This window comes from Diabrotica virgifera, chromosome 5, assembly GCF_917563875.1.
Source record: "Diabrotica virgifera virgifera chromosome 5, PGI_DIABVI_V3a".
Classification (NCBI taxonomy): Eukaryota; Metazoa; Arthropoda; class Insecta; order Coleoptera; family Chrysomelidae; genus Diabrotica; species Diabrotica virgifera.
Genome location: NC_065447.1, coordinates 175,480,726 through 175,499,296, shown reverse-complemented (window position 1 = coordinate 175,499,296; position 18,571 = coordinate 175,480,726). Strand labels below are relative to the sequence as shown.

Below are 18,571 nucleotides of genomic sequence, written 5' to 3'. Positions count from 1 at the left end.
ACATTTGAAAAACTACTAGACAATTATTACTAGTCTACTCGTAACTTATTGAGTTTGATGTTTAGCTTTTTGAAAAGTAGCCTACTTCCTAACCAACCATTTGAGCTGACGTTTAGTGCGTCGCGGTCGGTAGGAAATAACCGGATTGTGACGTCACATTTTAGACTTTGAGGTAGATTATCTCGAAGACGGTTAGAGATATCGGAATGCCGTTTTCAGATTTGGATTCAGAAGGCAAAACTACATAAGAATACATCGATACACCTGCTCTAAGTATTGCAGGAGCGGCAACGCAATAACACACAGACTTTGGCAAATTTATAAACGAAAAGTTTTCGTTGAAAAATTTCTAACATGAAAATAGAGCAACTTATGATCAAAAAAGGTCGGTACCTGCTTTTCTCTACGAAAAAATCAGTGAAAATAACTCCCTAACTACCCTCCTAATTAAAAATTGGTCTTCACCTTTCTGTAATTCCTTGTATATTTGTATCGTCAATACACTCAAGAAGTTTGACCTATGGAGTTTAAAGGAAAAATATTTTTTGCAATTTCGTATTTTTTACCTTTTACTTCAAAATATCTCCGAAAATACAGGAGATACGAAAAAAACGATAAATTACTAAATTGTAGCTTTTTTAATAGCTAAAATTATATTGTGCATAGATTTTCATTACAGTGAATAGCTAGCGAGATAAAGGTATTTAAAACCTCTATTTACGAGCAAATACCCCCTTATTCGAGCCCTTTAAACCCACCCCGATTACAAACTAAGGGATCTAACGGAATTCAATTTACACAGCCTTAACCCTTAAATGCCCAAGGGTGGGTAAAAAATGTCCACCTAATGCGTATTCCCTTGTAACATATTTATTACGTGTTTAAAAATTTTCCAAAAATTATTTATTGTTAAAAAGATAGCCTTTTATCGAATGTTAAATTGGTTTTACCTATATTTTTGAAAATAAAGGTATTATCTTGAGTTAAATATGGGTGGGCATAAAAGTACACCCTTGGTAAAACTTGTTACTAAAGGTTTCTATATAATTTCTCGTTGGTAGAAACATAATCCATATAATTAACGACGTATAATTACATAATCGACATAATTATCCGCCAATGAGGAGGCTGAAAGGAAGAATGTGGAGAAAATCGACAAATCAGATTACTGGATTTTACTGTGGTATGATAATTTTGATGTACATTGTAATTTTGTTGTAAGGTTTGTAAATTGTTTATATTAATATTTTAGATGTTGTGTTTCTTAAGCATAAGATTCTTAAGTTTAATCCATTTCCAACAACTCTCAATAAATATATTAGCTATTTTCGAGGTGGACATTTTTTACCCACCCTTGGGCGTACATGGAACCTAAAAAAGGTTGGGCGTTTAAGGGTTAAGCTCTGCAAAAATCCTACAAAACAATTTAAAAAAAAAAACTTTTTGTCGCCAAAAATTAAGGAGCTTCGTTTATAAAACGATTTTGTTTTTTTCGAAATATTCGAATAGCCCGCTTATGGAACATTTTCAATGCATAGAACTGGTTCGTACATTGGAAGATGACTTAAAACCATTTGTATTTGTACTTCTACATACATATTTGTAAATTCCTATTTTTGTGTAAATAAATGTTTTTGTAATTTTTTAATTTTACTTTTTTTTCTCTATAGATCTATTAAAATATTTACTTATAAAAATTGTAATGTTCTTAAGGGTGGTTTTTAAGGGTTGAAATATTGTGGTATTATATCCTAAAGCATAAAATAATCATTATTTTTAGCCAATCAAAACCAAATTTTACCCATATTAAAGTTTACAATGTTTTTATATAATTTTTGACAATAAGGCGTAATGTACAACACCCCTAAAAATAATCGACGCCCTTGAGCATGTTATGAATATGAATAAGTACAGGGTGAGATGATCCTAATAACAAATTTTTATGTAAAACGATGCAAGCCGAAATTATTCTTTTAGGATAAGTAATTTTTTATATATAGCTCCAACAAGGGTGGTTTTAAGGGTTAAAATATTATGATAGTATATCTTAAAGCATAAAATAATCATTATGTAACTAATAAGAACCAAATGTTGACAATATTAAAGTTTAAAATGTTATTTTATAATTTTTTACAATTAGGGGTAGTTTTCACCCGTAAAAAACCAAAAGCATACAACGGCTCAATATAGAAAATGAACTAGACGGTGAAATGAGCCTAATCCCAAATTTTTTTACAAATTGATGCTGGACGAAAAAATTGCCGAGGCCATTTTTTCAGTTTCATTTCCACGATTAATAATATACCGAGAGAGTCTGTAATTTGGAATAAATTCAATATCTCAAACACTAATTGCTTTTTTGAAAAATGCTCAGACCCGTCGATTAGTATTTCAAATTGTCCTTTTTGACATACAATAATAATGTATACAGAGTGTCCCAATTTAGAGATATGACATCATCGTTGATTTTCTTAAATAGCAACACTGTCATTTTGATAGCTATTTTAATAGGGTGTGTAAAGTTATACACAACTGCAAAATATTAAATTTTTAGTCTCTACCATTTACAAGATAATAGAAAATAACAAAGTTATATCTGTAATTTGGAATAAATTCAATAATTAAAATACTAATTGTTTTTTTAAAAATGCTCACAGCCGTCGATTAGTATTTCAAATTGTCATTTTTGACATACAATAATAATGTATACAGGGTGTCCCAATTTAGAGATATGACGTCATCGTTGATTTTCTTAAATGGCGACACTGTCATTTTGATAGCGTGTGTAAAGTTATACACAACTGCAAAATTTCAAAGTTTTATTCCCTACCATTTACATAGGTAAAAGATAATAAAAAATAACAAAAGTTATGAAAAACAAGTAATCAAAAATAATAATTGAATTTAATTATTTCAATTAAGCAAATACTCATAATGTTGCCCTCAATTATTGTCAAATTGACAATGGGCAACGTTATGAGCATTTGCTTAATTGAAATAATTAAATTCAATTATTATTTATTACCTACTTGTTTTTCATAACTTTGTTATTTTTTATTATCTTACCGTAAATGGTAGGGAATAAAAATTTCAAATTTTGCAGTTGTATATAACTTTACACACGCTATCAAAATAGCTATCAAAATGACAGTGTTGCCATTTAAGAAAATCAACGATGACGTCATATCTCTAATTTGGGACACCCTGTATACATTATTATTGTATGTCAAAAAGGACAATTTGAGATACTAATCGACGGGTCTGAGCCTTTTTCAAAAAAACAATTAGTATTTGAGATATTGAATTTATTCCAAATTACAGACTCTCTCTGTATTTGATAATATTTCTAAGTTATACAATAAGTACCCTTTCAGCTAAGACACTGGTGTCTGACACCGGCGTCCGCCACCGGTAGCAAAGCATTGTTTTAAATGAATGACTACAGACGAGCCACTTTGAGTGTCTGGCTGATTTTAGTGGCTCAACACTGCTTTGATGCAACTGAACACCGGTGTCAGACACCAGTGTCTTAATCTGAAAAGGCACTAATGTGCCTACTTACTTCAGTTTAAGCTGTTGAGGATAATATTAAAGTAGTGCTTGTTAAGTTTAGGTCCCGTAGGGTTCCATAATACAAAGAGCTCCACAAGAGCTCAATCCGTTTGACACCGTAGCTATCTGGGGTTGGCAAATTTTCCCCTTGGGTGGAGTGAGAGCTGTATGGCTTAAATCTTTATATTTTATTATTATCAATACATTCCTGACATAGTGCTTCAAAAAGGACAACTACAACTACTCTCATACTAAACTGCGGGACATTCTATTCACCGTGCTTCGGATGGTACGTAAAACCTGGCCACCCTGTGACCCCTGTGCTAATGGAGCACCGACCCTAGCTACTTCAAACAGGATTAACAATGCAAGTGGCGTTAGAACCTGTCCGAACGATCTACCCGGCAAAAATTCCATCAACATCATCATCATCAATCAGCCAATCGCATCCACTGCTGGACATAGGCCTCCCTCAGTTCTTTCCACTGTTATCTACACTGGGCCGCTTGTAGCCAGTTTCCCGCTACCTTTTTATGGCGTGGGTCTGTCCATCTAGGCGCTGGTTGTCCTCGGCTTCTTTTATAGTTTCTGGGCCTCCATTGACTCCATGCGGATATCTGTTCAGACCATATCCCTCTAATAGCTGACATCAAAGTGAAGCTCAAAAAAGTCGAAGAAAGCCCCAAAACACAAAAATTACATATCTCAGCATCCAACAAAACGCTAATAGAAAATGACCTGAGTAATCAGCTAAAGAATTCAACAAATGAAAACAATACACAACTATGGAACACGTTTAAAGATCTTACCTGGAAAGTAATGGAAAAATATACAACAACGATGCAGAGGCACAAAAACAACAATGGATGACTGATGAAATCCTGGAATTGATGGAGCAGAGAAGAAAATTGAAAGATAACAAGACAGAATACAAAGAAAAACAGAAACTAATTAAACGGCAGCTAAAGAAAAATGGATGGAGGATAAATGCAAGGAATTAGAAAAGTTGAAAGAAAAACATGATACGTTTAATATGTTTAAAAAAGTTAGAGAAGTACCTGGTCTTTATCATAAGAAAACTCCACATACTATAACCGATTCGTCGGAAAAAATGATAATAGACGAACACGAAATTCGAACTACCTGGTATAATTATAAAAATGAACTGTATAATGATGATAGACCCAAAGAACTGGAGACTTTAGATGAAGGTGAAGGACCAGAAATACTAAAATCAGAAATACTACATGCTATAAAATTGGCAAAAAACAAGAAAGCCGTTGGTCCTGACAACATACCTCAGAAATGTTAAAGCTCATAAATGAGGAAAACATTGGAATACTAGTCAAAAATGAGGTCACTCTTCTGAAATGATAACTTGCAACTTCCATTTCGAAAGCGCATGATTAAATCGCTGTATCAGTGCTATACTGTAACATCTCAAAATTTGTATGTTTTGAGATAAAAATAAATTCCTATGAATGAATGATGGTTCTTTTCAGATCAATACTGTACTATCTTAAAATATTTATTTTTAATTTATAATTCCATCATATGTTACTATGGTTCTTTGCTTAAAGACCTTACATTACAGGGCAATAGAATAATAACTAAAAATGTTCGGTGTTGCTCCAGAACAATTGTATAAAACTCAGAGCAATACAGTAATATAATCAAATGTTATATTTAGTATTGCCATGCAGGCAGTTCTCTGTACGGCTCGTGCAGATAAACAGCAAGACATAAACAATAGTAGGGATCATAACTCGAACACTGTTGTTGATTGCTTTGATCTTGAAGCTGTATTTCAACTTCCAAATGGGCAAATTTCAACATTTTACTATAAAAGAAAACTAAACACCTTCAATTTTACGGTTTTTGACGCCACATCTAAGCAAGGCCATTGCTATATTTGGCATGAAGGGTGTGCAAAACGTAGAGCTTTAGAAATCGCTTCATTCCTTTTTGATTTTTTAAAAGAAAATGCTAATGGAAAATCTGTTATTTTGTATTCTGGCAACTGCAGTGGCCAAAATAAAAACCACGTTCTCCTATCAATGTATCTATATGCAGTACAAACTTTAGATATTCCTTCAATTACTCATAAATACTTACTTGTTGGTCATACTCAAAACGAGGGTTATAGCATGCATTCTTCGATTGAACGACAATTAAAAAAGACTATTAACAAGAACCCTCTTTATGTCCCTAGCCAAATAGTCGCTGTAGTTCAAGTGGCAAATAAAGAAAAAAGACAATTTCAGGTAAAAGAAATGGACTCCTCAGATGTATACGACTGAACTGCGATAGAAAATTCTTTTCCGGGTAAAAATTTCCAGTACTCTATATCAGGAGAGAAAGTAGTATGGGCGAACGTTAAATCATTTCAAGTAAAGAAATCAACTCCATCGACTGTTTTTTATAAGTATTCTTATGAGCAAAACAAAATGATGTTTTTTAACCTAGACAATAAAATAACAAAAAAGAAAAATGGTTCTCTTGTTGTTATGTCTAGAGGACATTCTTGCTCTTCAGTTACTTCTAGAGGTGTCCAAAAGAAACCTAGAAAAGCAAAACAACAGCCGCCGAACTCCAACGAGCCGAACTCCAACAAGCCCCAACTCAAACAAGCATATCGAGCTCCACCAGAAAAAAGCGGATTTAATATAAGTTTATGCGATGCAAAATTAATCTTCTTATAACTTTTTCCATGGGGTGAAGACCAAAGAAAATGATGAAGATAATGAAAAGAAATGAAAAGATAAGTCAGTTCTTTCTGTTGTATGTCACGTGTACTGAATACAGCCTAAAAATAAACGTAGTTTTTTTAAGATGGCAGTGTCAATAAATTTTATTTATTCTCCATTAGGAAATGGCGTTTTACCAAAACTTTCCCAACAACACTTACACAAGAATCACTGAATATTTTTATTATATATTACATTATTTCAGAGCTAAAGTGTAAGATTCAAAACTATTTTATAACATTGTGGAAAAAATTTAATTTAATGTCATTTAATTTCCAAAACAAAACAGTAACATCTACAAATAAATGTAACAGTTTTAAAAGTTGTTGAAACGTTTAGTTCAATATTGTAACAACTCAAATTCCTTTCATTTAAACCAATAAATAAAAAATGTTTTAAAAGATATATACATTAGTGCTTTTTAAAACTGTACAAGACTAATTTACGTAAACTAACAACTAACTGAAAAACGAAAATAAACAATAATTTTCGCTGAGGAGTCAATCTTAGCGCATGAAAAACTTTAAACCCGTCTTTCTCAAAATAGTTGATTTTGAGATAGTACAGTGTTGCACTGAGGCAGCGAAATGTTACATTTGGTCAGTCCTCTTGTATGGTGTCGAAGCATGGACATTAAAAATATCCACCATTAATCGTTTGGAGGCCTTTCAAATGTGGCTGCACAGAAGTAAACTGAAAATACCATGGACGGCTATGCTGACAAATGTGGCAGTCCTTAAGAGAGCAAATGCTGCCCGCGAGCTGCTTGATAACATCAAATATAGAAAGATGGCTTATTTTGGACACGTAGTAAGGGGAGACCGGTATAATATTCTTCAACTTATTATGATGGGTAAAATCGAAGGACGCAGAGGAATTGGTAGAAAGCAGGCCTCTTGGTTGAAGAATATCCGGGAGTGGACAGGAATAAAGAAAGCAGAACAACTATTTAGAATAGCTCGAGACAAAAACAGTTTCGCCATGTTAATCGCCAACAACAAGGGGACTTGATAGGGCACGTTAAGAAGAAGAAAGGCCTCCATTCCATTCCACAGTCCATCTTTTGTTCTAGAATCACATAAGATATTATTATTATTATCCTATTTTTATAGGCTGTATGGGTTTAAAGTCTATCAGTAGGATGCTAACCTGACTGTAGACCCCCTCCTACTTTATCAGCGATTGGGACCGGCAACAGATCTGTCGAGCTGCTCAATCCACACTGATCCACACAAAGAAAACTGAAGGGAACTGGGAGTAACTGTGAACGTTTTTCACAAAAAAATAATTTTTATGGTGTCCAAACGGAAATATTGCGCTTTCTAAAAGGTCACAGAAAGAAAGTAAAAGGCATTCACACGTCCCGACCTGACCACCCGACTGTCGGGTCTGACCGTTGGAGTTTGTGTAGGCTTGTTATACTACAAAAATCGCCCAGCCCGTCATTCAGCTTGTGTAAAAAGCTTATTTGCATGTGTAGAAGCTGAGTTACGATTGAAAAAGCTTCGAAAAATATTTATTTTGCAATTTGCATTATGCACTAATTTTACAATATTTTTTAGCAAACGTCATTTTCTTTGTTTCTTATTAAGAGCAAACAGTAGCGATCAACAGGTAGCAACAAACGCTTTCCAAGATTGCGACTCTAATTTTGAATATTTTGTCGAGATATTTGGCACACATATTCGTAATATAATAAAGAATGGTGGTACAGAGCCCAATTTCAGAAATATGTTAGTATGTGAAAATTACTCTATAATTAACTACAATATTAAACAAACGAGCCTGTACCGCCATTAAGAATTACAAAAAAATACACTTTCTTCAAATAAACTTTGTTATCCCGTGCCTAAATTTTGTGTCACATTGAAACTACTAAAAATCGATTTTTTATAACAAGAAATCGAACGTCACTGACTTTGCAACATTTCGCGCCTATGTGTATAAAAATTATTGTTTTTGATAGTATAAACGTCACTGTCAGTGCCGAATTACCGACGCACTGTTGCCTCACTTTTGAAAGTTCGCAGAACTTTCGCAATCTTGGACCGCGTTTGTTGCTACCTGTTGATCGCTACTGTGTGCTCGTAAGGAACAAATTTTATTTAAAAAAATTTCTTTTATTTCTTTTAGTTTACAAGCTGAATGCTTATAAACAATTTAGAAACAATTAATTTGTTTATAACAATTTTTTCCACTCGGATCGAAATCTACTCTCGAAATTTATAATCTGCAGTCAGAAATACATAAAAACAACTTGAGTGTACGCATCAGAATTCAAAAGGCCACATAGAACATCTTGTATGTTGTATGTGCAACAAATTTTTCTCTCGTCGTAAATCCAAATATAGTCCAGGAACCGAAGCATTTCACCTCGCAACATTTACAGAATGGATCGATTTGCTTGAAAATTTGAGAATAGGTAGTGGATAGTTCAAGGATCCAAATCTATATGATGCCGAAAGGCGCTATTACCATGGGGGCGGTTGCCACCCCATCTTAGGGGTGGAAATTTTTTATTATATTTTGACTGCAAAAGTTGATAAAAACATTCATTCTAATCAAAAAATGTTTTATACATTTTTTTGATAAAATTAATACTTTTCGATTTATTCGCTATCGAAAGTGTGAGTTTTATACAGAAAAAATCAATGTTTTTCGATATATACTCATTTACCATTCACTCAATCTTTGCCGTAGAAATTTTTTTTTAAACCAAGTTCTAGGGAATTGAATAGCCTACAATTTTATATTGAAACATTTTTTCGTATCTCTGATGCTAATCTTTATATTCTGAAAAAAATGGCATTTTTTACCAAGCTACAAAAATTCGTTATTCGCTTTTAACTCCTGTTTTTTTTTAACTAATCATCATTCTAAGCCAGTCAAACTTCTAGAATCTATTAATAATACATAAATAAAGAAGAATGAATAAGGTCAATGACTAAAAGCAAAGCTAAATTACATTATTATGCTTCCAATTGGATTTCTTTTTTTTTTTTTCAAAAATATATATTGATTTTTTAACCGTAACTTTTTAATTTTTATCTTAGAAAGTTTGGTAAAAAATAATTCTGTAGGTTTTAACAAGATCTACAAGACAATTAATATTAAATCCTTTTAAAATCCTCAGTCGCAAAAATTGGTGACTTTGAAAGGGTTGGTAAAGGTGATTTTTGCATGTTATTACAAGATTTAATTGTCAATAGCTCACTCAATTTTTGCCGTAGCAAAATTTTTCAAACCAGGTTCTTGGGAATGAAATAAGCTACAATTTCATATTTAAATATTTTTTCGTATCTCTGATGATAATCTTTCTATTCTGAAGAAAAGGAAATTTTTTACCAAACTTCAAAAATTCCTTTTGACTCCATTTTTTTAAAAACTAATCATTCTAAACCAGTTAAACTTCTAGAACCTATTAATAATACATAAATAAAGAAGACGAAATAAGGTCAATGACTAATTTTAATCAGGGTGGTGATTAGGGGTTTGCTTTCGATCACTTTTTCGCTGAAAAATATAGGGTCTGACATTCTTTTCATTATAAGCCACTTAATTTTTGAGCTAAAGACTTTTTTATTTCTGGAGATAGATATTCTTAAATACTTTAAATTAGTTTAAACAAATTATCCTCGAAAAATGCATAGTTTTCCCGTCTTTTGACTTTGAAACTACAATATTTAGCATTTGACGAAGAAGAGCTAACATATATAATAAAGTATAGCTCGATTACTATTGGTCTTAAAGAAAATTTAAAAAAATGTTTTTGTTGATTTTTCAAAAGGTACATACATTTTTGTTAAGCAAAGTTGTTTTGATAAAACGAAAACTTTTTGAGTTATTTGCAGAAAACTGATTAAAAACATTAATTTTTTTAATATAAAACTAACACTTTCGATAGCGAATAAATCGAAAACTATTAATTTTATCAAAAAAATATATAGAACATTTCTTGCTTAGAATGAATGTTTTTACCAACTTTTGTGGTCAAAATATAATAAAAAAAATTTTACCCACGACATGGGGTGGCAACCACCCCCATGGTAAAAGCGCCTTTCGGCATCATATAGATTTTGATCCTTGGACTATGCACTACTTATTCTCAAATTTTCAAGCAAATCGATCCATTCTGTAAAAATTGCGAGGTTTTGTCCTATTTTAAGCTTCATTACTTGGACTAATATAGAAATATTTGACACGTGTTAAGAATTTTTTTAAAAAAGTTTATCATGTTATTTGAAATACAGTTTAAAAAGCACTGTATTAAATTTTACAAAAAACAAATGTGTAAAAACGCTGAAACTCTACATAGATAGATAATAATATTATGTTCTATTTGTTCCAATAATTTTTTATGTCCATCGATTTTTACATTAATGTTTCGTGCGAGACCGTAATGGTAAATAAATATTAAAAAAAAACACAATTACCAGCTTAATATATACTCATAAAATGAACAGATATTGATTTCAATAATTAGAAAAAAGCAACAATCCCCTCCGACCTTGAGACGTCTCATGATCTTTAACAAGGTCGCAATGGATGTTTCGAAAATATTAGACAAGTTTTTTGCTCTACCATTAAGATCCGCGGGTCTAACAAAAAATGGTTATTTTTTTAAATATTATTTCTAAATAAAGAATAAAATTATATTAATTATAACAAAAAATTCGATTAACATTTAATTTAGAATTTATGGTGATAAAACGAAACAGGTCTACAAACTGCTTCTAAAACTTTTATTTTTGTATTCAATTTATTGTAAACGTATATAATCTTGAATTATTACTAATTACGGCATTATTATTTTTGTACTTATCATTCTTAGTAGCTTGTTGTCCATTGGTTTTCTTTTATTATTTCCCATAGTTTTTGTATTGGTACATTATGGAAGGATTTTTCTAGGTCAAGAAATGCTGCTAATTAGATAGGGTTATCTGTTTTAAAGTAAATGTATCTTCTTCTTCTTCTTTCTTGTACGTAGGCTTTAAAGCCTGTTATTTCTTCAATATTAGCCTCCTAAAGTCCTAAATTGTTTAAATTATCGCACCATCTTTTTCTTGGTCTGCCAATTAATACTTCTTCGTCATTTGGTGACTTATCTCGTGCTATTCGTACTATCCTATCCTCTGCCATTCTACTAATATCTTCGTTCCACTCCTGTTTCCGTTTCGTCACCCATCCATTTATGTCTTCTACATTACATGCTTTTCTTATTAGTTCGCTTCTGTCCCTATCCAACAGACTTTTTTTCCCTGATATTCGTCGAAGTATTTTCATCTCTTTTGTTTCTAGTAGTCGTCTCATTTTAGATGTGTGAGGTCTTGTCTCCGCCGTGTATGTCAATATAGGCCTATTTGCTGCTTTATAGATTCTTGCTTTTGTGTTTTGTCTTAGGTGTTTGTTCTTCCAGATTGTGTCGTTAAGAGATCCTGTCGCTTTACTTGCTTTTAAGCTTTGCTGTTCTTCTTCAACATCTCCGTAACTAGTTATATCTATTCTCAGATATCTGAATCTTGCTTCCTGCTTTATTATTTTCCCATCAATTCCGATTTTACATCGTAGTGGGCATTTAGATGTTGTCATACATTTGGTTTTTTCTGCTGATATTTTCATATTGTATTTCTTGGCTGTTGTATTGAATATGTGTGTTAATATTTGGAGATCGTCTTCTGTCTGCGAAGTAAATGTATGATCCTAGATATTCCCTATTCCCACCACTTCTAAATCCACTTTATGCTTCGTCTAACGTGTTCTGTCATTATCCTTAACTGTTTATTTATTAATTTTTTCTAATAGTCCAGGCTATATGCTCGCACACGCTAGGTAAATTATTCCGATTCGTTTTTTTGCACAAACTTACTCAAAAAGAGGTCCTTATAACAAATCCACAGGCTGCAGGAAGGAAGTTTTTCACTTCGGACAATTTTTGTTTGAGGTTTTTTGGGTCATTATGAGCAAAAAAGTTCTTCTGTAATTTTTCTCTAAAATTGATTGTTGTTGAGTTATACGCGATTCAAAATTTGAAAAACGCAAATAACTATAAAGGCTTAATAATTATTATTATGAAGGTCGGAAAGTGACCAAATCAAAGTTTCAAGTCGCACCCCCCCCCCTTCAAGATTCCTGAAGAAATTCATTATTTTATTAAGCTGTGATTTGATAATTATTTAAAACGACTAAAGCCCTGGTTTCCTCGAAAGCCGTACCGGAGAATTGCGGCGAATGACGTCATAAAAAACTACCACGCAAAATAATAGCAGTGGTTTTCAAAGATGCGTTGGAAGCCACTGCTTGCTGAGTTTACACATTTCATTGCCGCTATGAAAAACCTTGAATTTTTCACAGCAATCTGACATCATTCATCGCAGTGTTGCGGTCTCAGTTTGTCGGTGCCGCTTTCGAGAAAACCAAGGCTTCAATGATGAGTGCGAAAGAGATGCACCATTCCGGCCGTCCAATGGTGCATCTAACTATAAAACAATATTTCCTTTTTCGTCTTTGACATGTTAGTACTTTTCTTCTCTTGGCTTTGTTTGTTACGTGATTTATATATGGTGCCATAAAAAAGTTACTAAAGTTTTCCTATATTCCTATAGGTACATTGTCATTAACAAATTTTGGGATAGATAGTATGATACAATTGATCCAAAAGATGGCGTAACCCAGACATCCAAAGTGAAAGTCATCCTCCAACACCAAATTGTTCTATAATATGGTCCACATAATGTTCAGAAAAAAGTCACACCATTTTGAGCGTCGGGTTTGGGGGTTGGAAAGGGGGAGAAATCGGTAAATTCGTAGTTTTTATGTTTTTCGTCAATATTTCTAAAACTATACGGTTTAGCATGAACAACCTTCTATACAAAAATGCTCTACATTAAATTTGAAATAAAAAAAGGCCCTATGCATAATCCTTCTAAAATGAACGGTTCCAAAGTTACGGAGGTAGTACAGTATAATCGGTCCAAAAAAAGGCCTAACCCAGACATCCACAGTAAAAGTTTTCCTTCAACACCAAATTGATCTAAATATGGTCCACATATTGTTCAGTAAAAAGTTAACCATTTTGAGTTCCGGTTTGGGGGGAGATGGGGGAGAATTCGGTAAATTAGTAGTTTTTTTACGTTTTTCGTCAATATTTCTAAAACTATGCTTAAGCGTAAACAATGTTCTATACAAAAATGTTCAAAAATTTAAAACAAAAAAGATAATATACATAATTTTTATAAAATCGACGGTTCCAGAGTTACGGAGGGTGAAAAGTGGAGGTTTTCGATACTTTTTATATTATTTGGGAAATTGACGATGATTTTGGGTGGTGAGGTTGACGTTTCTTCAAGGGCTTATCACTAACATACCATCGGCCACTGACATAGCAAATTTTATTTACAAAACACAATCCTGTTAAAGAAAATTTCTTTCATGAGTAATATTATCACAAATTGCCCATAATATATAAAACGTATCGAAAACCTCCACTTTTCACCCTCCGTAACTCTGGAACCGTTGATTTTATAACAATTATGTATAGAACCTTCTTGTTTTAAATTTTATGTAGAACATTTTTGTATAGAACATTATTTACGCTAAAGCATAGTTTTAGAAATATTGACGAAAAAAGTTAAAAAACTACTAATTTACCGACTTCTCCCCCCAAACCGGACGCCAAAATGGTGTAACTTTTTACTGAACAATATGTGGACCATATAAAACAATTTGGTGTTGGAGGAAAACTTTTACTTTAGATGTTTGGGTTAGGCCTTTTTTTGGGCCAATTATACTATACTACCTCCGTAACTTTGGAACCGTTTATTTTAGAAGGATTATGCACTGGGCCTTTTTTATTTCAAATTTAATGTAGAATATTTTTGTATAGAACGTTGTTCATGCTAAACCGCACAGTTTTAGAAATATTGACGAAAAACGTAAAAAACTACGAATTTACTGATTTCTCCCCCTCTCCCCCCCAAACCCGACGCTCAAAATGGTGTGACTTTTTTCTGAACATTATGTGGACCATATAGAACAATTTGGTATTGGAGGATAACTTTCACTTTGGATTGTCTGGGTTTGGGTCTATTTATACCATACTAAGATTGTTTATCACTAATAGATTGTTTGATCAAAAAAATAATGTAGTTATACATATAAACATATTTGTTAGAAAATTACCTTTAACTTTAAGACTTTCGGCTGTTTTGAGTAAAGCTGACAACTGACAATATTCGACGTTAACTTCGCCTTTGTACATAAACTCGATGAGTGTCCTGAGCTCGGAAAACCGCACGTCCTTCAGGATAACAATGGGATGCCTGCTGGGGTGGTCGACGAACAGCGTCTGGAAATAGGAAGAGCAAGCGGACAGCACTACCTGGAAACAAATAATACGAAATAAGGGAGGTATCCCAATTGCGTCCAAAATTTTGAGGGATTTTCAGGTAATATCGCTAATGTGGTTTGTATGGTCAATTGCGTTCCGTTTCTAACAATAAAATTTAATCCTACACAGTATTACCTGGGTTTACAGGGTTTACCTAATTAGTTTCTTAGTCAAAATAAGAGAAAGTGGAAGTTAACTTGATAGGGTGGAATTTTTAAAATTGCAGTTTATTTCCAAACAGTAAAGAGTGAACTTAGACAATCGCACCGCGCAATGGATTTTGAAATGATGTTAAGTGAACGGGGAAAACCACTTACAGATTTTCAAAAATTCAAATTTAGAAAGTTTCGTGAATTAAAAAAGTTTGGTGAAACTGTGTGGTATTGTACAAATAAAAAGTGTAAAGCAAAACTATATAGGTACATTAAATAATGTGTTTTCAAAAGTTAGTGGTGAACACAATCATGAGTTTGCTGAAGAAGTATTAATTCGCCAGAAAGTTAACAATTCTCTTAAAAGAAAAGCAACAGAAGATATTGCGGAACGACCTGCGAAGTTGTTACACAAGGAAATCGAAAAGCAAAGCGAAGTACTTACCTCTCTGTCAACAAAAGATGTCCAATACATTAAAAAGAACATTAATCGCACGCGATTGAAAACGGTTCCAAAATTGCCAAAATCAGCCAAGGATGTTCAAGAATGTTTGAAACAAATTGAAATATTTACTATCAAAAATGAACAGTTTTTGTTGATTAATGATGAACAGTTTAATATTGTTGTTTTTTCATGTCTGTCTAATCTTTCATTTATGTGTAAAAATTCCACTTTATTTATGGATGGAACATTCGATTATTGCACAAATTTTTTTTTTTCAAATGTTTACATTACATACATTGATTAATGACACTTATGTTCCGGTTGCATTTTGTTTGTTACATAATAAGCAAAAATTCACTTACAAATCATTATTCGAATTATTAAAAAAAATGTCAAGATTTGGGATGCAATTTAAATCCAACGAAAATAGTGATTGATTACGAATTAGGTATCCACTCCAGCGTGCGAGAAGTTTTTCCGGAAGCAAATGTTGTTGGTTGTCGATTTCATCTTGCTCAAGCTTGGTAAGTTATACGTATAGCAATGTAACTGGCAAATAGTAGATTGTTAAGAAAAACTTGAGTTAAGACGTCATCATATTTTTTGCTGTAAAACTAAACATTTCAATATGTTTATTTCAAACTTCACTGTAATTTAATTTTTCAAATATTTATTTTTTCAATTTTTTTTACAAAAAACGGCATTTCATATGTTGATATAAGTTAAAACAAGAATTGTAGGTAAAATATCTTCAAAAAAATTTATTTTTTGACATAAAAAAAGATGTCGTCATAACCTCTGTCAAAAAATTGGCTCCTAAATATTCTCATTATTTTTTAAAGATGTATTTTTTTATAAAATTTGACCTGTTTCAAACTTTTTCTTGAATGCAAGTACTTTCTGAAATAAAGAATTTATTCTATAATCTTGTTACAGGTGGCGTAAAGTACAAAATGTGGGGTTGAGTTCTGAGTATAAGAACGAGAACTCAGAAATAGGTAAATGGCTGAAGCATATTTTTGGCCTAATGTATCTTCCTCCGAGCCAAGTTGGAGATTGTTTTGTGGAAGATTTTATTCCTGAAAAACCAGATGATCATAGAGTTGACGCATTTGCAAACTATCTAGTTGAAACGTATATCGAAGAGGACACCACATTTCCTCTACAAATTTGGGCAAAGAATAGCGCATCTATACAGTGTGTCAATTTTAAAAGTTACAATGGGCTATATCTCACGAACAAAAGCTGATATCGAAAAATGCTTGAAACCGTTTCTAGGAAAGTACGGGGGAACTAAAATGACATGAAAGAGAACTCACTCCCATCAACCCCCTTGGCCCCACCCACCACAACCAAAAAATTTTAAATTGCAAACCCCTACTTGTGATACATCATTTAAAAGTCTATAAAAAATGCTATCCAATGGTATAAATAATAATTATACAGGGTGTTAATATCAGCCGGCTTTCTATGACTTTTTTATTTTTAATGCTATCTCCCGGACTATTATCGTGAATGATAAATGTCCGTCGGTACATTTTTTTGTATAAAAACTTAATTTGCCGTTTTTGCAAAACAAGTTAAAAACATTTGTTTTTTGGTTTCTGTCAGATACAATAATTTTTGGTTTATCTGAGACCTTTAAATGTCATTAGTTTTCATCATTTGTACGATCGGTATACCTGAACGCGTGGAGATTATTTTCATATTTGCGTCCCAGAACCAGTGTTATTTACGAACAGCTCAAATATTTAATGAAAGGCATCCGGACAAAAATTGTAAGTCACGTGTACGTCCGCGATTTAGTTGAAAAGTTTAGAGAAACGGGATCAGTGCAAAATAAAAAAAGGGATACCCCAAGATTACTGAATGAAGCGTCCCAAATTGAGGTCCTTGGAAATTTTGCAATAGAGCCTACTGCATCAACACGTCAAGTATCTGCAATGACAGGACTTTCACATAAGTCGGTTAGAAAGGTGTTGAAATTACATAAGTTTCACCCGTACAAAACACAAATTCTTCAAGAACTAGGCGATGATGATCCAGACCGACGAATTGAGTTTTGTGAACTCATAACTGAAAGAATTCGCGTTGAACCGAGATTGTTAAAAAATATTTGTTTCACTGATGCATGTACTTTTATGCTGAATGGTAATGTAAATAAACAAAACTGTCGGTACTGGAGTGATGCGAACCCGCATCGATTCAGAGAAGGTCACACTCAATATCCTGAAAAACTGAATGTTTGGGCAGGAATATTAGGCGATGCTATAAGTGGCCCCTTGTTCATAGCAGGCAATTTAAGTGGCGACATTTATCTCGATATGCTGGAAAACACCATCGAACCTTTAATTGTGCATGAATTAGAGAACCAATGGGACGACCAAGGCAACCTAGCTCTAGACGAAGATTTGCTGCACTTCCAACAAGTTGAAGCACCTCCTCACTATGCAGGTCCAGTTAGGCACTGGTTAGATACTAATTATCCGGTTTTAAAGTTGTTTATAAAACTCAACCTGCGTCACTTGAGGAATTGCGAGAAAGAATTACGCAAGCATGTCGCGCTTTTACAAGAACAACATTTGCCAAAGTTCGTGCAGAATTTGAAAATAGGCTGTATTATTGTTTACAATATAACGGAAGCCACTTTAAACATTTATTTCATTGACATTTTTAACAAAGTAGTTCAACAAAAACCTTATTAAATTTTTCATTTAAGCCAAAGTTTCACAATTATTATTTCACCCTGTATAATTATTATTTATACCATTGGATAGAATTTTTGATACTCTTTTCAATGATGTATCACAAGTAGGGGTTTGTAATTTAAACTTTTTTGGTTGTGGTGAGTGGGGCCTAGGGGGTTGATGGGGGTGAGTTCTCTTTCATGTCATTTTAGTTCCCCCGTGCTTTCCTAGAAACGGTTTAAAGCATTTTTCGATATCAGCTTTTGTTCGTGAGATACAGCCCATTGTAAGTTTTAAAATTGACACACTGTATATAGAACAACTAATTCTTGTGAGGGATTTCATTCAAAATTTAAAAATTATTGCTTGTCTCCACATCCTAATATTTTTTTGTTTGTTGAAACATTAAAGCGCATTCAAACCGATTCTTATATAAAAATAAATTCTGTTAAACAAAATATTTCTAGAAATGTAGATAAAGCTACCTACAGCAAATATATTTTTCTCGAACAGAAAATTAACCAGTATAACAGGGGTGAAATTTCAAGATACAATTTCGTTAAATGTGTTAGTTATAAATTCGGTGCTTTTTAATATGATAT

The 18,571-nt window shown here is 32.8% G+C and overlaps 1 protein-coding gene across 1 annotated transcript in view; it reads right to left on the bottom strand.

Moving 5' to 3' along the window:
- The window catches only part of LOC114337473 (zinc finger protein 358-like), a 307,896-nt gene that overhangs the window by 166,674 nt on the left and 122,651 nt on the right, over positions 1–18,571 (bottom strand). The window contains exon 3 of the mRNA XM_050651680.1: positions 14,478–14,676. Within this exon, the coding sequence (XP_050507637.1) occupies positions 14,478–14,676 (199 nt within the window). The remainder of the gene's footprint in view (positions 1–14,477; positions 14,677–18,571) is intronic.